The sequence below is a fragment of the Heterodontus francisci genome, chromosome 3 (genome assembly GCF_036365525.1).
Source record: "Heterodontus francisci isolate sHetFra1 chromosome 3, sHetFra1.hap1, whole genome shotgun sequence".
NCBI classification, from domain to species: Eukaryota; Metazoa; Chordata; class Chondrichthyes; order Heterodontiformes; family Heterodontidae; genus Heterodontus; species Heterodontus francisci.
In genome coordinates this window covers 199,388,976-199,409,374 of record NC_090373.1, presented here as the reverse complement: position 1 = coordinate 199,409,374, position 20,399 = coordinate 199,388,976, and the positions used below count along the sequence as shown (strand labels likewise).

At 49.9% G+C, this 20,399-nt stretch overlaps 1 protein-coding gene across 1 annotated transcript in view; it reads right to left on the bottom strand.

Annotated features, from left to right (window-relative positions):
- srfa (serum response factor a) overlaps positions 1–20,399 on the bottom strand; it is a 209,202-nt gene that overhangs the window by 53,940 nt on the left and 134,863 nt on the right. The window contains exons 5-6 of the mRNA XM_068028613.1: positions 11,138–11,284; positions 8,104–8,301 (exon numbers count right to left, since the gene is read on the bottom strand). Coding sequence (XP_067884714.1) covers positions 8,104–8,301; positions 11,138–11,284 — 345 coding nt within the window. The remainder of the gene's footprint in view (positions 1–8,103; positions 8,302–11,137; positions 11,285–20,399) is intronic.

Here is a 20,399-nt window from a genome sequence, read left to right as displayed (position 1 = left end):
TGCCGCGCCCCTAGCCAAACTGTTCCAGTACAGCTACAACACTGGCATCTACCCTGCAATGTGGAAAATTGCCCAGGTATGTCCTGTACACAAAGAGCAGAACAAGTCCAACCCAGCCAATTACCACCCCATCAGCCTACTCTCAATCATCAGTAAAGTGATGGAAGGTGTCATCAACAGTGCCATCAAGCGGCACTTGCTTAGCAATAACCTGCTCAGTGATGCTCAGTTTGTGTTCCGCCAGGGCCAGACAGCTCCTGACCTCATTACAGCCTTGGTTCAAACATGGACAAAAGAGCTGAACTCAACAGGTGAAGTGAGAGTGACTGCCCTTGACATCAAGGCAGCATTTGACCGAGTATGGCATCAAGGAGCCCTAGCAAAACTGGAGTCAATGGGAATCAGGGGGAAAACCCTCCGCTGGCTGGAGTCATACCTAGCACAAAGGAAGATGGTTGTGGTTGTTGGTGGTCAATCATCTGAGCTCCAGGACATCACTGCAGGAGTTCCTCAGGGTAGTGTCCTCGGCCCAACCACCTTCAGCTGCTTCATCAATGACCTTCCTTCAATCATAAGGTCAGAAGTGGGGATGTTCGCTGATTGCACAATGTTCAGCTCCATTCGTGACTCCTCAGATACTGAAGCAGTCCGTGTAGAAATGCAGCAAGATCTGGACAATATCCAGGCTTGGGCTGGTAAGTGGCAAGTAACATTCGCGCCACACAAGTGCCAGGCAATGACCATCTCCAACAAGAGAGAATCTAACCATCTCCCCTTGACATTCAACGGCATTATCATCGCTGAATCCCCCACTATCAACATCCTATGGGCTACCATTGACCAGAAACTGAACTGGAGTAGCCATATAAATACCGTGGCTACAAGAGCAGGTCAGAGGCTAGGAATCCTGAGGCGAGTAACTCACCTTCTGACTTTCCAAAACCTGTCCACCATCTACAAAGCACAAGTCAGGAGTGTGATGGAATACTCTCCACTTGCCTGGATGGGTGCAGCTCCAACAACACTCAAGAAGCTCGACACCATTCAGGACAAAGCAGCCCGCTTGATTGGCACCCCATCTACAAACATTTATTCCCTCCACCACCAACGCACAGTGGCAGCAGTGTGTACCATCTACAAGATGCACTGCAGCAATGCACCAAGGCTCCTTAGACAGCACCTTCCAAACCTGCGACCACTACCAACTAGAAGGACAAGGGCAGCAGATGCATGTGAACATTACCACCTGCAAGTTTCCCTCTAAGTCACACACCATCCCGACTTGGAACTATATCGTTGTATTCACTGTCGCTGGGTCAAAATCCTGGAACTCCCTTCCTAACAGCACTGTGGGTGTACCTACTCCACATGGACTGCAGCAGTTCAAGAAGGCAGCTCACCACCACCTTCTCAAGGGCAATAAATGCTGGCCTGGCCAGTGAAGCCCACATCCCATGAATGAATTTTAAAAAAACATATTTTCCTGCCTATTTGGGTCATCTGCAAGTTTAGCTACCATGCCATCACTCCCCTCATCTAAATCATTGATATAAATTGTAAAAAGTTGAGGGTCCAGCACAGACCCCTGCGGGATTCCATTCGTCACATCCTGTCGTTCAGAAAAGGACTTACGCAGACTCTCTGTTTTCTGCCAGCCAGCCAATCTTCTTTCCATGTTAATATGTTACCCCCTTACACCATGAGCTCCTACTTTGCACAATAACCTTTTATGTGGCATCTTGTCAAATGCCTTCTGGAAATCCAAGTACAGTACGTCAACGGGCTTCCCTTTATCCACAGCACATGTTACTCCTTCAAAGAACTTCAATAATTTGGTTAAACATGATTTTCCTTTCGCAAACTATTCCCGATTACCTTGAGTTTTTCTAAGTGCCCAGCTATAGCCTCCTTAATGATCGATTCTAACACCTTCCCCACAACAGACGTCAAGCTAACTGGCCTATAGTTACCCGTTTTCTGTCTCCCCTCCTTCTTGAATAGAGGGGTTATATTTGCTCCTTTCCAGTCTGATGGAACCTTTCCAGAATCTAGCAAATTTTGAAAAATTAACACCAACGCATCTACTACCTCATTTGCCGCCTTTTTTAAGACCCAAGGATGAAGCCCATCAAGACCTGGGGACTTGTCAGCCCGCAGCTCCATCAGTTTGGTCAGTATCGCTTCTCTGGTGATTGTAATTTCACCAAGTTCCTCTCTTCCTTCCACCTCCTGATTTACAGCTATTACTGGAATGTTTTTTGTATCCTCTATAGTGAAGACAGAAGCAAAATATTTGTTCATTTCATCCGCCATTTCCTTATTTTCTACTATTAGCTCCCCATTCTCACTCTCTAAAGGACCAACACTCACTTTACTTATTCTTTTCCTTTTTAAATACCTATAAAAACTATTGCTATCTGTTTTTACATTTCTAGCTAACTTTCTCTCATATTCTAATTTCTTTCTCCTGATTAATCTTTCAATCATTCTCTGCCGTTCTTGATATTCTGACCAATCATCTGACCTGCCATTCATCTTCGCACGATTATATGCTTTTTCCTCAAGTTTGATGCTTTCCTGAACTTCTTTAGTTAATCACGGATGGTGGGTCCTCCCCTTAGAATTTTTCTTTATGGCAGGAACATACTTATTGAGTATTCTGAAATATCCCCTTAAATGTCTGCCACTGCTTCTCTATTGATCTATCTCCTCGCCTGGTAACCCAGTTCACTTCAGCTAGCTCAGCTTTCATGCCCACATAGTTGCCCTTATTCAAGTTCAAAATACTAGTCATAGACCCATTCTTCTCTTTTTCAAACTGGATGTAAAATTCAATCATATTGTGGTCACTACTACCTGGAGGTACCTTTACTCTGAGATCTTTAATTAATCCTGTCACATTACACAATACCAAGTCTAATATAACCTGCTCTGTGGTTGGTTCCAGAACGTGCTGCTCTAAGAAACTCTCTCAAAAGCATTCTCCTCATCCAGGCTACTATTGCCAATCTGATTTTTCCAGTTTATACGTAGATTAAAATCACCCATGATTATTGCAGTCCCTTTATCACAAGCACCCAATATTTCTTCATGTATACCTCGTCCTACATTGTGGTTACTGTTCAGGAGCCTGTAGACCACTCTCACTAGCGACCTCTTTCCCCTACTGTTCCTCATCTCCACCCAAACTGATTCTACACCCTGATCTCCTCACTACTGCATCAGTACCATCCTTGATTAACAGTGCTCCCCCTCCACCTTTACCTGGCTTCCTAATCTTCTTGAATGTCATATACCCCTCAAATATTCAGGACCCAATCCTTGTCATCCTGCAGCCAGGTCTCCGATGTCGATCAGATCATATTTATTTACTTCAATGCATGCTATCAGTTCGTCTGCTTTATTATGAATGCTATGTGCATTCAGATACAAAGCCTTTAGTTTTGTCTTTGTTACCTTTTTAACATCTAGTCTCAACTGTTGGTATGTTCTGAGGTTTTTTCTCTCTGTCCCTTCCTGCCATTATCTGACTTTCATTTCCCATATTACTATTCTGCTCTCCTACCTTGACTCTACCCCTTGGTTTGCTACATCTACTCAAGCTTGATCCCTCACCCCCCCTTGTTTAGTTTAAAGCCCTCTCTATTTCCCTAGTTATCCCATTTGCCAAAACAGTGGTCCCAGCATGGTTCAGGTGCAGACCGTCCCACTTTCCCCAGTCCTGGTACCAGTGCCCCATGAACCGAAACCCACTTCTCCCACACCAGTGTTGCTTAAGATAACATGAAGAAACGCATCACAAGTCCCAGAGTGGAATAATATTATCTGAAGAGAAAAAGCTTGCAGGGCTACAGGGAAAAGGCAGTTCAATGGGACTAGCTGCACAGCTCTCGCAAAATGCCGGCACAGACACGAAGGGCCAAATGGCCTCCTTCTGTGCTGTTACCATTCCATGATTCAATTCTCTTTTGAAAGCCACACTTGAATCTACCTCCACCACACTCTCAGGCAGTGCATTCCACATCCTAACCACTTGCTGTGTAAAAAACCTTTTCTTCATTGTCACCTCTGGTTCTTTTGTTAATTACCTTAAATCAGTGTCCTCTGCTTCTTGACCTTCTGCCAATGGGGAACAGTTTCTCTCTATCTACTTTGTCCAGACCTCTCATGATTTTGAATGCCTCTATCAAATCACCTCTCAACCTTCTCTAAAAAAGAACAGCCCATCTTCACCAATCTATCCTCATAACTGAAGTCCCTCATCCCTGGAACCATTCTAATAATTTTTTTCTGCACCCTCTCCAATGCCTTCACATCCTGCCTAAAGCGTAGGGACCGGAATTGGACACAATCCTCAAGTTGCGGCCAAACCAGTGTTTTATAAAGGTTTTTCATAACTTCCTTGATTTTGTACTCTATGCCTCTATTTATAAAGCCCAGGATCCTGTATGCCTCATTAACCTGCCCTGCAACCTTCAATGATTTGTGCACAAATACCCCAAGGTCCCTCAGCTCCTGCACTCCCTTTAGAATTGTACCTTTTAATTTATATTGCTTCTCATTCTTCCTACCAACATGAATCACTTCACACTTTTCTGCATTGAATTTCATCTGCCACTTGTCTGCCCATTCCACCAACCTGTCTATGTCCTCTTAGTTTATCACTATCATCCTCACAGTTCACAATACTTCCAAGTTTTATGTCATCTGCAAATTTTGAAATTTTGCCCTGGTTACACCCAAGACTAGGTCATTAACATAGGTCAAGAAAAGCAGTGGTCCTAATACCAAGTTCTGGGAACCCCACTATATACCTTCCTCAAGTCCAGTCTGTCAACACCTTTTGGAACTTCATATACAGCACATCAACCACATTACCCTCACAAACCCTCTCTGTTACTTTATCAAAGAACTCAATCAAATTAGTTAAACACGTTTTGGCCTCAACAAATCTGTGCTGGCTTTCCTTAATTAATCTACATTTGTCTAATGACTGTTAATTTTGTTCCGGATTATTGTTTCTAAAAGCTTTCCCACCACAGAGGTTAAACGGAGTGGCCTGTAGTTGCTGGGCTTGTCCTTACATTTGAACAAGGGTGTAAACGTTTGAATTCTCCAGTCCTCTGGCACTACCCACTGTATCTAAGGAGGATTGGAAGATTATGGCCAGTGCCTCTGCAATTTTCAGCCTTACTTCCCTCATTATCCTTGGATGCATCTCGTCTGGTCCTGGTGACTTATCAACTTTAAGTACAGCCAGCCTTTCCAATACCTTGTTTTCATCAATTTTTAGCCCATCTCGTGTCTCAATTAGCTTTTCGTTCACTACAACGTGGGTAGCATCTTCTTTCTTGGTAAAGATAGATGCAAAGTATTCAAATAATACCTCAGCTATGCTCTCTCACTCCATGTGTAAATCCCCTTTTAGGGGTCCCCAATCAGCCCTACTCTTCCTTTTATCACCCTTTTACTATTTATATGCCTATAGAAGACTTTGGGATTCCCTTTTATGTTTGCTGCCAGTCTCTTCACATACTCCTTCCTTGCAGCAATTTCTTTTTTCACTTCCCCTCTGAACCATCTATATTCATCCTGGTTCTCACTTGTATTATCAACCTGACATCGGTCTTACACACCCTTTTTCTACTTCATCTTACTCTCTTTCGTCATCCAGAGAGCTCTGACTTTGTTTGTCCCACCTTTCATGCTCGTGGGAATGGACCTTGACTGTACCCGAGCTAGCTCCTCTTTAAAGGCAGTCCATTGTTCAATTATAATTTTGCCTGCCAATCTTTGATTCCAATTTACTTGGGCCAGGTCTATTCTTACCCCATTGAAGTTGGCCCTCCCCCAGTCCATTATTTTTATTCTGGATTGCTCTTTGTCCTTTCCCTGGCTAACCTAAACTTTATGACACTATGATCACTGTCCCCTAAATGTTCCCCTACTGACACCTCATCCACTTGTCCCAACTCATTCCCCAGAACCAGATTCAGCAAAGCCTCCTTCCGCATTTGACCAGAAACCTATTGATCTAGAAAATTCCCCGGAACACGCTTTCAGAAGCTCTTCCCCCTCTTTGCCCTTTACACTATTACTATCCTAATCATTATCAGGGCATTTAAAGTCCCCGATTATAACTAGTGCATAATTCTTGCATCTTTCTAATTTCCTTGTAAATTTGTTCCTCTATCTTTTCCACTAGTAGGTGGCCTATAGAATACACCCAGCAATGTAATGGTATCTCTATTGTTTCTTAGCTCTAACCAAATAGATTCTTTCCTTGACCCCTTTGGGGTATCCTCTCTCTCCAGCACTGTAATATTATCCTTAATCAATACTGCCACCCTTCTTCCTTTCTTTCCTTCCCTGTTTCCTGAACACTTTGTATACAGGAATATTGAATATCCAGTCCTGCCCTTTCTTGAACCAGGTCTCCGTTATCACCACAACATCATATTCCCATGTGGTTATCTGCACCTGCAGCTCACCAACCTTATTTTAACACACTCCTCGCATTCACATACATCCACAGTAAACCAAATTTAGACCTTATTCTATGCCTTCTCACTCTGACCCCACTCACTCACTCTACGTACTACCGTACTCTAATGCTATCAGACTCTCCCAATTCTTTGTGCACCTTACTTTTCCTCTCTAATATTACCAAGTGGTTCCCATCCCCCTGACATGTTAGTTTAAACCCTCTTCAACAGCTCTAGCAAACCTCCCCAAGGTCCCAGCTCTGTTAAGCTGCAACACGTCTGGCCTGCACAGGTCCCATCTCCCCCAGAACCAGTCCCAACATCCCAGGAATCTAAAGCCCTCCCCCTCCTGCACCATCTCTCCAGACACGCATTCATGTGTTCTATCCTCCTATTTCTATCCTCACTCGTGTGTAGTACTGACAGTAATCTAGAGATTACTACCTGAAGCCCCGTTTGCTAATTTCTTTTCGAGCTCCCTAAAATCTGCCTGCAGGACCTTATCCCGCTTTCTACCTATGTCGTTGGTACCAATATGGATCTCGAACTCTGGCTGTTCATCCTCCCACCCTCCTCAGGGTGCTTTGCAGTTGCTCAGTGACATCCTTGACCCTGACACCAAGGAGACAATACCATCCTGGAGTCACATCTGCGGCCGTAGAATTGCCTGTCTGTTCCCCTAACTATAGAATCCCCGATCACTATTGCTTTCCTAATCTTCCTCCTGCCCCCTGTACAGCAGAGCCAGCCATGGTGCCATGGTCTAGACTTTGGATGCACACCCCAGAGAAACCATCACCCTCATCAGTATTCAAAACTGAATACTGGTTGGAGAGTGAGATGTGCTCAGGGGAATACTGCACTACTTGTCTGGTCCTCCTTGAATGTCTGGCATTCACCCAATCCCTCGCTGCCCGCATACCCTTAAGCTGCAAGATGACCACGTCCAGAAACATGCAAGCTACAAAACTCTGAGCCTCACAGATGCACTGCAGTGACACCAGCTACTGTTCAAGCTCCGAAACCTGGAGCTTGAGCTGCGTCAGCTGCTGACATTTTCTGCAGATGTGGTTGTCCAGGTCAGAAGAAGCACACGGAACAGGATGCGTATTCCACGGGACTGAGATGCCCTACCATGCCTTTATGTTAGACCTTGAACTGACTTAACAGAAATAAACTTGGATAAATAATTTAAGGGGAAAATTTGTAGGGCTACGGGGAAAGAGCAGGGGAGTGGGACTAATTAGATAACTGTTTCAAAGAGCCAGCACTGACATGATGGGCCAAATGGTCTCCTCTGTGCTGTAAGATTGGGATTCTCAGGCTAACAATTTAGGCAGCTCCTCTGTTGCGCATTAGGAACTAGAAGTTATCAAACTCAAGTCACTGAGAAACCTTCGAGACATGAAAAAAGCAAGGAGTTTGTTAGTTTGGGCTGGATTCAAATCCACCCTTTGCAATGAAAGGAATGTGCGTGAACACATTCTTTCTCCACCCCAGAGAAGTCCCAAATCTACATATACAGTACTGGATCCTGCCCAGTTCTCCAGAACCTCTATTTCACTGTATATAGGATTTCTGTAAAGGGAGACCCATTAACGTGCATTAATAAGCTTACCCTGCTCTTGCATTTGGCCATGAGACACTTGCATCCCCGAAGAAGGCTGTGAAAAGGCGTTGAGAACTGTGAGTCCACCGTCAGATAGGCCGGGACTGGACGTGGTGTACATGACTGTACCGTGGGGACTAGGGTACATCACGTGACTGGCCATCGAGGTGGGTACAGACGATGTCACGATTGTTGCTGGCAGCGTCACTAGCAAACCAAGAGAGGAAACGGTTTCAACTTTTATAAATTGCACAATCACTTTAACTATATGACCCAATGTCCAAGGGCTTCAGCTGGACAATGGTCTGGTCACACCTCATTTCGAATGCTTGTTTCAGTTCTGAGTGATGTACCTCAGAAAGGATATCCTGGTCTTTGAAGGGATGCAGTCCAGATTCACCAGAATGATACTGGGGTTAAAAGGGTTACATTGTGAGGACAGTTTGCATTCCCTTCAATTTAGAAGATTAAGGGGTGAACTACTGAGGTGATTAAAGGAGTTGACAGCGTAAAGAGAGAGAAACTATTTCCTCTGGCGAGAGAGTCCAGTTCAGGGGGAATAATGTTAAAATTAGAGCCAGGACATTTGGGGTGATGTCAGGAAGCACTCAAATGGTGGTGAAAATCTGGAGATCACTCCCCAAAAAGCTGTTGAGGTCAATTGAAAATTTCAAAACATATTGAAAGTCCCTTGCACAACAAAAATCTAAGGGATACAAGGAGAATTGATGGAGGTAGGGAACAGATCAGCCATTATCGAATGAACTGGCAGAGTAGACTGGATGGCCACTGTCATATGTTCATGAGAGGATGTACATTCTCTTGTGTCACTCACTAGGCTTAAGGTGGATAGCTGCACATTACAGAGATGATTTCTCTGCCCATTATTTAACCTTCACCTTCTCCGAACAACATTGCTTATTTGGGAAGAAAAGATGTGGGCAGTGTTTCATCTGTTTGAAGTGACATTGGGAAAATGTGGTACCTCCAACTGTCTGCCATTCTTTAGGGATGGAGTGACTGAGAGGTTCAGATATGTGGGGTGAGGGATGGAGTGACTGAAGAGTGTAGGTACATGGGATTGGTACGGAACAATACATGATGGTACAGGACCAAGATGGAATGGAACCAGGATGGGATGTGATGGGGATGAGATGGAGGCCAGAACGGGACAGGATCGGGAGGGGACAGGGAGTGGATTGAACAGGGAGTGGATTGAACAGGAAGGGGAGTGGGAGGGAAGGGGAGGGGACGGGAGTGGGAGGGGCGGGGAGGGGAAGGGGAGGGGAGTGGGAGGGAAGGGGAGTGGGAGGGGAAGGGGAGTGGGAGGGGAAGGGGAGGGGAAGGGGAAGGGGAGGGGAAGGGGAGGGGGAGGGAAGGGGAGGGGAAGGGGAGGGGAAGGGGAGGGGAAGGGGAGGGGAAGGGGAGGGGAGTGGGAGGGTGGGGAGTGGGAGGGAAGGGGTGGGTTTGGGAGGGAAGGGGAGGGGAGGGGATGGAAAGGGAGGGGAGGGAAGGGGAGGGGAGGGAAGGGGAGGGGAGGGAAGGGGAGGGGAAGGGGAGGGGAAGGGGAGGGGAGCGGGAGGGAAGGGGAGGGGAGCGGGAGGGAAGGGGAGGGGAGCGGGAGGGAAGGGGAGGGAAGGGGAGGGAAGAGGTGGGGAGGGGGAGGGGTGGGGAGCGGGAGGGAAGGGGTGGGGAGGGGGAGGGGAGGGGAGTGGGAGGGGAGGGGAGTGGGAGGGAAGGGGAGTGGGAGGGAAGGGGAGGGGAAAGGGAGGGGAAAGGGAGGGGAAAGGGAGGGGAAAGGGAGGGGAAGGGGAGGGGAAGGGGAAGGGGAGGGGAGGGGGAGGGAAGCGGAAGGGGAGGGGAGGGATGTGGGGGGTGGACGGGAGAGGGGGGGGTCCAGGAGAGGGCAGGAGGGGAGGAGGAGAGGGCTGGAGGGGAGGAGGAGAGGGCAGGAGGGGAGAAGGAGAGGGCAGGAGGGGAGAAGGAGAGGGCAGGAGGGGAGAAGGAGAGGGCAGGAGGGGACTAGGACAGGGCAGGAGGGGACTAGGACAGGGCAGGAGGGGACTAGGACAGGGCAGGAGGGGACTAGGACAGGGCAGGAGGGGACTAGGACAGGGCAGGAGGGGAGAAGGACAGGGCAGGAGGGGAGAAGGACAGGGCAGGAGGGGAGAAGGGCAGGGCAGGAGGGGAGAAGGGCAGGGCAGGAGGGGAGAAGGACAGGGCAGGAGGGGAGAAGGACAGGGCAGGAGGGGAGAAGGGCAGGGCAGGAGGGGAGAAGGGCAGGGCAGGAGGGGAGAAGGGCAGGGCAGGAGGGGAGAAGGGCAGGGCAGGAGGGGAGAAGGGCAGGGCAGGAGGGGAGAAGGACAGGGCAGGAGGGGAGGAGGACAGGGCAGGAGGGGAGAAGGACAGGGCAGGAGGGGAGAAGGACAGGGCAGGAGGGGACTAGGACAGGGCAGGAGGGGACTGGGACAGGGCAGGAGGGGAGAAGGACAGGGCAGGAGGGGAGGAGGACAGGGCAGGAGGGGAGAAGGACAGGGCAGGAGGGGAGAAGGACAGGGCAGGAGGGGAGAAGGACAGGGCAGGAGGGGTGAAGGACAGGGCAGGAGGGGTGAAGGACAGGGCAGGAGGGGAGAAGGACAGGGCAGGAGGGGAGAAGGACAGGGCAGGAGGGGAGAAGGACAGGGCAGGAGGGGAGAAGGACAGGGCAGGAGGGGACTAGGACAGGGCAGGAGGGAATTGGACGCGAGGGGTGCGGGAATTGGATGGGAGGGGGGTGGGGCGGGAATTGGACGGAGGAGTGTAATTGGACCAGGGAGGCGGGAATTGGAGCAGGGTGGGGACGCTAATTGGACCGCGGGGGAAATTGGTCTGGGGGGTGGCGGGAACTACACAGGTGAGGGGGCAGGATGGCAGGGGATTGTACTGGGAAGGGACAGGATGAGATGAGTCTGTGAAAGGCCAGGATCTGGAGAGGAAGGGACAGGACCGGGAGGAAACTGGAAAGCACAAGAATCTGAACTCGGTGAGATGGGGCAGTCCTTACTTGCTCCGCTGGTTGAGGCCTGAGAAACCTCGGAGTTGCTGTCGCTGATTGTTGCAGTGTGTTGAGTAGACTGGTGCACGCTCACCTGCCCCGAGGCTTGGTGTAACTGAATCGTCTGCACAGGAACCTGTTGGGCCATTGCACCTCCTGATTAGAGAAACAGAACCCAGAAAGAAAAAACACAACAGCTGGTCAGAATTTCATGGACTAATGTCACATTCTGGGCTTCACTTCGATACTTCAGACAACTACAATAACTGGATCATGACAAAAAGAGATTGTTGCACTACTTCATACAGTAATCATTCAAACTCTGGAACATGTAAATGTTCTGCAGAAAATTAAAGCAAGGAACATATACAGAAGTGTGATATAATTTACTGGAGGTTCCCCAAGACTGTTGTCAATATTTATAGAGTGTCCCTGGGAATGTGTCAGTATTTACTGAGGAGGGAGTGTCCGCTGGAGTGTGTCAGTATTTCCAGAGGAAGGAGTGTCCCCGGGAATGTGTCAGTATTTACTGAGGAGGGAGTGTCCCCGGGAGTGTGTCAGTATTTACAGAGGAGGGAGTGTCCCCGGGATTGTGTCAGTATTTACTGAGGAGGGAGTGTCCCCGGGAGTGTGCCAGTATTTACAGAGGAAGGAGTGTCCCCAGGAGTGTGTCAGTATTTCCAGAGGAAGGAGTGTCCCCGGGAATGTGTCAGTATTTACTGAGGAGGGAGTGTCCCCGGGAGTGTGTCAGTATTTCCAGAGGAAGGAGTGTCCCCGGGAGTGTGTCAGTATTTACAGAGGAGGGAGTGTCCCCGGGAGTGTGTCAGTATTTCCAGAGGAGGGAGTGTCCCCGGGAGTGTGTCAGTATTTCCAGAGGAAGGAGTGTCCCCGGGAATGTGTCAGAATTTACAGAGGATGGAGTGTCCCCGGGAGTGTGTCAGTATTGACTGAGGAAGGAGTGTCCCCGGGAATGTGTCAGTATTTACTGAGGAGGGAGTGTCCCCGGGAGTGTGTCAGTATTTACAGAGGAGGGAGTGTCCCCGAGATTGTGTCAGTATTTCCAGAGGAAGGAGTGTCCCCGGGAATGTGTCAGTATTTACTGAGGAGGGAGTGTCCCCGGGAGTGTGTCAGTATTTCCAGAGGAAGGAGTGTCCCCGGGAGTGTGTCAGTATTTACTGAGGAAGGAGTGTCCCCGGGAGTGTGTCAGTATTTACTGAGGAAGGAGTGTCCCCAGGAGTGTGTCAGTATTTACAGAGGAGGGAGTGTCCCCGGGAGTGTGTCAGTATTTCCAGAGGAAGGAGTGTCCCCGGGAATGTGTCAGAATTTACAGAGGATGGAGTGTCCCCGGGAGTGTGTCAGTATTGACTGAGGAAGGAGTATCCCCGGGAATGTGTCAGAATTTACAGAGGAGGGAGTGTCCCCGGGAATGTGTCAGAATTTACAGAAGAAGGAGTGTCCCCAGGAGTGTGTCAGTATTTACAGAGGAACGAATGTCCCCGGGAATGTGTCAGAATTTACAGAGGATGGAGTGTCCCCGGGAGTGTGTCAGTATTGACTGAGGAAGGAGTATCCCCGGGAATGTGTCAGAATTTACAGAGGAGGGAGTGTCCCCGGGAATGTGTCAGAATTTACAGAGGAAGGAGTGTCCCCAGGAGTGTGTCAGTATTTACAGAGGAGTGAATGTCCCCGGGAATGTGTCAGAATTTACAGAGGAAGGAGTGTCCCCGGGAGTGTGTCAGTATTTCCAGAGGAAGGAGTGTCCCCGGGAATGTGTCAGAATTTACAGAGGATGGAGTGTCCCCGGGAGTGTGTCAGTATTGACTGAGGAAGGAGTATCCCCGGGAATGTGTCAGAATTTACAGAGGAGGGAGTGTCCCCGGGAATGTGTCAGAATTTACAGAGGAAGGAGTGTCCCCAGGAGTGTGTCAGTATTTACAGAGGAAGGAATGTCCCCGGGAATGTCTCAGAATTTATAGAGGAAGGAGTGTCCCCGGGAGTGTGTCAGTATTTGCAGAGGAGGGAGTGTCCCCGGGAGTGTGTCAGTATTTACAGCGGAAGGAGTGTCCCCGGGAGTGTGTCAGTATTTACAGAGGAGGGAGTGTCCCCGGGAGTGTGTCAGTATTTACAGAGGAGGGAGTGTCCGCTGGAGTGTGTCAGTATTTACAGAGGAGGGAGTGTCCCCGGGAGTGTGTCAGTATTTACTGAGGAAGGAGTGTCCTCGGGAATGTGTCAGAATTTACAGAGGAGTGAGTGTCCCCGGGAATGTGTCAGAATTTACAGAGGAAGGAGTGTCCCCAGGAGTGTGTCAGTATTTACAGAGGAAGGAATGTCCCCGGGAATGTGTCAGAATTTACAGAGGAAGGAGTGTCCCCGGGAGTGTGTCAGTATTTCCAGAGGAAGGAGTGTCCCCGGGAATGTGTCAGAATTTACAAAGGATGGAGTGTCCCCGGGAGTGTGTCAGTATTTACAGACGAGGGAGTCTCCCCGGGAATGTGTCAGAATTTACAGAGGAGGGAGTGTCCCCGGGAATGTGTCAGTATTTACAGAGGAAGGAATGTCCCCGGGAATGTGTCAGAATTTACAGAGGAAGGAGTGTCCCCGGGAGTGTGTCAGTATTGACTGAGGAAGGAGTGTCCCCGGGAGTGTGTCAGTATTTACAGAGGAGGGAGTGTCCCCGGGAGTCTGTCAGTATTTAATGAGGAGGGAGTGTCAGTATTTACAGAGGAGGGAGTGTCCCCGGGAGTGTGTCAGTATTTCCAGGGGAGGGAGTGTCCCTGGGAATGTGTCAGAATTTACAGAGGAGGGAGTGTCCCCGGGAATGTGTCAGAATTTACAGAGGAAGGAGTGTCCCCGGGAGTGTGTCAGTATTTACAGAGGAAGGAGTGTCCCCAGGAGTGTGTCAGTATTTACAGAGGAAGGTGTGTCCCCGGGAATGTGTCAGTATTTACAGAGGAAGGAGTGTCCCCGGGAGTGTGTCAGTATTTACTGAGGAGGGAGTGTCAGTATTTACAGAGGAAGGAGTGTCCCCAGGAGTGTGTCAGTATTTACTGAGGAAGGAGTGTCCCCAGGAGTGTGTCAGTATTTACAGAGGAGGGTGTGTCCCCGGGAGTGTGTCAGTATTTACAGAGGAGGGAGTGTCCCCGGGAGTGTGTCAGTATTTACAGAGGAAGGAGTGTCCCCGGGAGTGTGTCAGTATTTACAGAGGAGGGAGTGTCCCCGGGAGTGTGTCAGTATTTCCAGAGGAGGGAGTGTCCCCGGGAGTGTGTCAGTATTTACAGAGGAGGGAGTGTCCCCGGGAGTGTGTCAGAATTTACAGAGGAAGGAGTGTCCCCGGGAATGTGTCAGAATTTACAGAGGAAGGAGTGTCCCCGGGAGTGTGTCAGTATTTACTGAGGAAGGAGTGTCCCCGGGAATGTGTCAGTATTTACAGAGGAGGGAGTGTCCCCGGGAATGTGTCAGAATTTACAGAGGAAGGAGTGTCCCCGGGAATGTGTCAGAATTTACAGAGGAAGGAGTGTCCCCGGGAGTGTGTCAGTATTTACAGAGGAAGGAGTGTCCCCAGGAGTGTGTCAGTATTTACAGAGGACGGAGTGTCCCCGGGAATGTGTCAGAATTTACAGAGGAAGGAGTGTCCCCGGGAGTGTGTCAGTATTTACTGAGGAAGGAGTGTCCCCGGGAGTGTGTCAGTATTTTCAGAGGAGGGAGTGTCCCCGGGAGTGTGTCAGTATTTACTGAGGAAGGAGTGTCCCCGGGAGTGTGTCAGTATTTACTGAGGAGGGAGTGTCAGTATTTACAGAGGAAGGAGTGTCACCGGGAGTGTGTCAGTATTTACTGAGGAGGGAGTGTCCCCGGGAGTGTGTCAGTATTTACTGAGGAAGGAGTGTCCCCGGGAGTGTGTCAGTATTTACTGAGGAGGGAGTGTCAGTATTTACAGAGGAAGGAGTGTCAGTATTTACAGAGGAAGGAGTGTCACCGGGTATGTGTCAGTATTTACAGAGGAAGGAGTGTCCCCGGGAATGTGTCAGAATTTACAGAGGAAGGAGTGTCCCCGGGAATGTGTCAGAATTTACTGAGGAGGGAGTGTCCCCGGGAGTGTGTCAGTATTTACAGAGGAGGGAGTGTCCCGGGAGTGTGTCAGTATTTACTGAGGAAGGAGTGTCCCCGGGAGTGTGTCAGTATTTACTGAGGAAGGAGTGTCCCCGGGAGTGTGTCAGTATTTACTGAGGAAGGAGTGTCCCCGGGAGTGTGTCAATATGTACAGAGGAAGGAGTGTCCCCGGGAGTGTGTCAGTATTTACAGAGGAGGGAGTGTCCCCGGGGGTATGTCAGTATTTACAGAGGAGGGAGTGTCCCCGGGAGTGTGTCAGTATTTACAGAGGAAGGAGTGTCCCCGGGAGTGTGTCAGTATTTGCAGAGGAGGGAGTGTCCCCGGGAGTGTGTCAGTATTTACAGAGGAGGGAGTGTCCCCGGGAGTGTGTCAGTATTTACAGAGGAAGGAGTGTCCCCAGGAGTGTGTCAGTATTTACTGAGGAAGGAGTGTCCCCGGGAGTGTGTCAGTATTTACAGAGGAAGGAGTGTCCCCGGGAGTGTGTCAGTATTTGCAGAGGAGGGAGTGTCCCCGGGAGTGTGTCAGTATTTACAGAGGAAGGAGTGGCCCCGGGTATGTGTCAGAATTTACAGAGGAAGGAGTGTCCCCCGGAGTGTGTCAGTATTTACAGAGGAGGGAGTGTCCCCGGGAGTGTGTCAGTATTTCCAGAGGAAGGAGTGTCCCCGGGATTGTGTCAGAATTTACAGAGGAAGGAGTGTCCCCGGGAGTGTGTCAGTATTTACTAAGGAAGGAGTGTCCCCGGGAATGTGTCAGTATTTACAGAGGAGGGAGTGTCCCCGGGAATGTGTCAGAATTTACAGAGGAAGGAGTGTCCCCGGGAGTGTGTCAGTATTTACAGAGGAAGGAGTGTTCCCGGGAATGTGTCAGAATTTACAGAGGAAGGAGTGTCCCCGGGAGTGTGTCAGTATTTACTGAGGAAGGAGTGTCCCCGGGAGTGTGTCAGTATTTACAGAGGAGGGAGTGTCCCCGGGAGTGTGTCAGTATTTACTGAGGAGGGAGTGTCAGTATTTACAGAGGAAGGAGTGTCCCCAGGAGTGTGTCAGTATTTACAAACGAGGGAGTGTCCCCGGGAGTGTGTCAGTATTTCCAGAGGAAGGAGTGTCCCCGGGAGTGTGTCAGTATTTACAGAGGAGGGAGTGTCCCCGGGAGTGTGTCAGTATTTACTGAGGAGGGAGTGTCAGTATTTACAGAGGAAGGAGTGTCCCCAGGAGTGTGTCAGTATTTACAAACGAGGGAGTGTCCCCGGGAGTGTGTCAGTATTTACTGAGGAAGGAGTGTCCCCAGGAGTGTGTCAGTATTTACAAACGAGGGAGTGTCCCCGGGAGTGTGTCAGTATTTCCAGAGGAAGGAGTGTCCCCGGGATTGTGTCAGAATTTACAGAGGAAGGAGTGTCCCCGGGAGTGTGTCAGTATTTACTAAGGAAGGAGTGTCCCCGGGAATGTGTCAGTATTTACAGAAGAGGGAGTGTCCCCGGGAGTGTGTCAGAATTTACAGAGGAAGGAGTGTCCCCGGGAATGTGTCAGAATTTACAGAGGAAGGAGAGTCCCCGGGAGTGTGTCAGTATTTACTGAGGAAGGAGTGTCCCCGGGAATGTGTCAGTATTTACAGAGGAGGGAGTGTCCCCGGGAATGTGTCAGAATTTACAGAGGAAATAGTGTCCCCAGGAGTGTGTCAGTATTTACAGAGGAAGGAGTGTCCCCGGGAATGTGTCAGAATTTACAGAGGAAGGAGTGTCCCTGGGAATGTGTCAGAATTTACAGAGGAGGGAGTGTCCCCGGGAATGTGTCAGAATTTACAGAGGAAATAGTGTCCCCAGGAGTGTGTCAGTATTTACAGAGGAAGGAGTGTCCCCGGGAATGTGTCAGAATTTACAGAGGAAGGAGTGTCCCTGGGAGTGTGTCAGTATTTACAGAGGAAGGAGTGTCCCCAGGAGTGTGTCAGTATTTACAGAGGACGGAGTGTCCCCGGGAATGTGTCAGAATTTACAGAGGAAGGAGTGTCCCCGGGAGTGTGTCAGTATTTACTGAGGAAGGAGTGTCCCCGGGAGTGTGTCAGTATTTTCAGAGGAGGGAGTGTCCCCGGGAGTGTGTCAGTATTTACTGAGGAAGGAGTGTCCCCGGGAATGTGTCAGAATTTACTGAGGAGGGAGTGTCCCCGGGAGTGTGTCAGTATTTACAGAGGAGGGATTGTCCCCGGGAGTGTGTCAGTATTTACTGAGGAAGGAGTGTCCCCGGGAGTGTGTCAGTATTTACTGAGGAAGGAGTGTCCCCGGGAGTGTGTCAGTATTTACTGAGGAGGGAGTGTACCCGGGAGTGTGTCAGTATTTACTGAGGAAGAAGTGTCCCCGGGAGTGTGTCAGTATTTACTGAGGAGGGAGTGTCAGTATTTACAGAGGAAGGAGTGTCACCGGGAGTGTGTCAGTATTTACTGAGGAGGGAGTGTCCCCGGGAGTGTGTCAGTATTTACTGAGGAAGGAGTGTCCCCGGGAGTGTGTCAGTATTTACTGAGGAGGGAGTGTCAGTATTTACAGAGGAAGGAGTGTCACCGGGAGTGTGTCAGTATTTCCAGAGGAAGGAGTGGCCCCGGGTATGTGTCAGTATTTACAGAGGAAGGAGTGTCCCCGGGAATGTGTCAGAATTTACAGAGGAAGGAGTGTCCCCGGGAATGTGTCAGAATTTACTGAGGAGGGAGTGTCCCCGGGAGTGTGTCAGTATTTACAGAGGAGGGATTGTCCCCGGGAGTGTGTCAGTATTTACTGAGGAAGGAGTGTCCCCGGGAGTGTGTCAGTATTTACTGAGGAAGGAGTGTCCCCGGGAGTGTGTCAATATGTACAGAGGAAGGAGTGTCCCCGGGAGTGTGTCAGTATTTACAGAGGAGGGAGTGTCCCCGGGGGTATGTCAGTATTTACAGAGGAGGGAGTGTCCCCGGGAGTGTGTCAGTATTTACAGAGGAAGGAGTGTCCCCGGGAGTGTGTCAGTATTTGCAGAGGAGGGAGTGTCCCCGGGAGTGTGTCAGTATTTACAGAGGAGGGAGTGTCCCCGGGAGTGTGTCAGTATTTACAGAGGAAGGAGTGTCCCCAGGAGTGTGTCAGTATTTACTGAGGAAGGAGTGTCCCCGGGAGTGTGTCAGTATTTACAGAGGAAGGAGTGTCCCCGGGAGTGTGTCAGTATTTACAGAGGAGGGAGTGTCCCCGGGAGTGTGTCAGTATTTACAGAGGAAGGAGTGGCCCCGGGTATGTGTCAGAATTTACAGAGGAAGGAGTGTCCCCCGGAGTGTGTCAGTATTTACAGAGGAGGGAGTGTCCCCGGGAGTGTGTCAGTATTTCCAGAGGAAGGAGTGTCCCCGGGATTGTGTCAGAATTTACAGAGGAAGGAGTGTCCCCGGGAGTGTGTCAGTATTTACTAAGGAAGGAGTGTCCCCGGGAATGTGTCAGTATTTACAGAGGAGGGAGTGTCCCCGGGAATGTGTCAGAATTTACAGAGGAAGAAGTGTCCCCGGGAATGTGTCAGTATTTACAGAGGAGGGAGTGTCCCCGGGAATGTGTCAGAATTTACAGAGGAAGGAGTGTCCCCAGGAGTGTGTCAGTATTTACAGAGGAAGGAGTGTCCCCGGGAATGTGTCAGAATTTACAGAGGAAGGAGTGTCCCCGGGAGTGTGTCAGTATTTACTGAGCAAGGAGTGTCCCCGGGAGTGTGTCAGTATTTACAGAGGAGGGAGTGTCCCCGGGAGTGTGTCAGTATTTACTGAGGAGGGAGTGTCAGTATTTACAGAGGAAGGAGTGTGTCAGTATTTACTGAGGAAGGAGTGTCCCCAGGAGTGTGTCAGTATTTACAGACGAGGGAGTGTCCCCAGGAGTGTGTCAGTATTTCCAGAGGAAGGAGTGTCCCCGGGATTGTGTCAAGATTTACAGAGGAAGGAGTGTCCCCGGGAGTGTGTCAGTATTTACTAAGGAAGGAGTGTCCCCGGGAATGTGTCAGAATTTACAGAGGAAGGAGTGTCCCCGGGAGTGTGTCAGTATTTACTGAGGAAGGAGTGTCCCCGGGAGTGTGTCAGTATTTACAGAGGAGGGAGTGTCCCCGGGAGCGTGTCAGTATTTACTGAGGAGGGAGTGTCAGTATTTACAGAGGAAGGAGTGTCCCCAGGAGTGTGTCAGTATTTACTGAGGAAGGAGTGTCCCCAGGAGTGTGTCAGTATTTACAGACGAGGGAGTGTCCCCGGGAATGTGTCAGAATTTACAGAGGGGGGAGTGTCCCCGGGAGTGTGTCAGTATTTACTGAGGAAGGAGTGTCCCCGGGAATGTGTCAGTATTTACAGAGGAGGGAGTGTCCCCGGGAATGTGTCAGAATTTACAGAGGAAGGAGTGTCCCCGGGAATGTGTCAGAATTTACAGAGGAAGGAGTGTCCCCGGGAGTGTGTCAGTATTTACAGAGGAAGGAGTGTCCCCAGGAGTGTGTCAGTATTTACAGAGGACGGAGTGTCCCCGGGAATGTGTCAGAATTTACAGAGGAAGGAGTGTCCCCGGGAGTGTGTCAGTATTTACTGAGGAGGGAGTGTCAGTATTTCCAGAGGAAGGAGTGTCACCGGGAGTGTGTCAGTATTTACTGATGAAGGAGTGTCCCCGGGAGTGTGTCAGTATTTACTGAGGAGGGAGTGTCAGTATTTCCAGAGGAAGGAGTGTCACCGGGAGTGTGTCAGTATTTCCAGAGGAAGGAGTGGCCCCGGGTATGTGTCAGTATTTACAGAGGAAGGAGTGTCCCCGGGAATGTGTCAGAATTTACAGAGGAAGGAGTGTCCCCGGGAATGTGTCAGAATTTACTGAGGAGGGAGTGTCCCCGGGAGTGTGTCAGTATTTACAGAGGAGGGAGTGTCCCCGAGAGTGTGTCAGTATTTACTGAGGAAGGAGTGTCCCCGGGAGTGTGTCAGTATTTACTGAGGAAGGAGTGTCCCCGGGAGTGTGTCAATATGTACAGAGGAAGGAGTGTCCCCGGGAGTGTGTCAGTATTTACAGAGGAGGGAGTGTCCCCGGGGGTATGTCAGTATTTACAGAGGAGGGAGTGTCCCCGGGAGTGTGTCAGTATTTACAGAGGAAGGAGTGTCCCCGGGAGTGTGTCAGTATTTACAGAGGAGGGAGTGTCCCCGGGAGTGTGTCAGTATTTACAGAGGA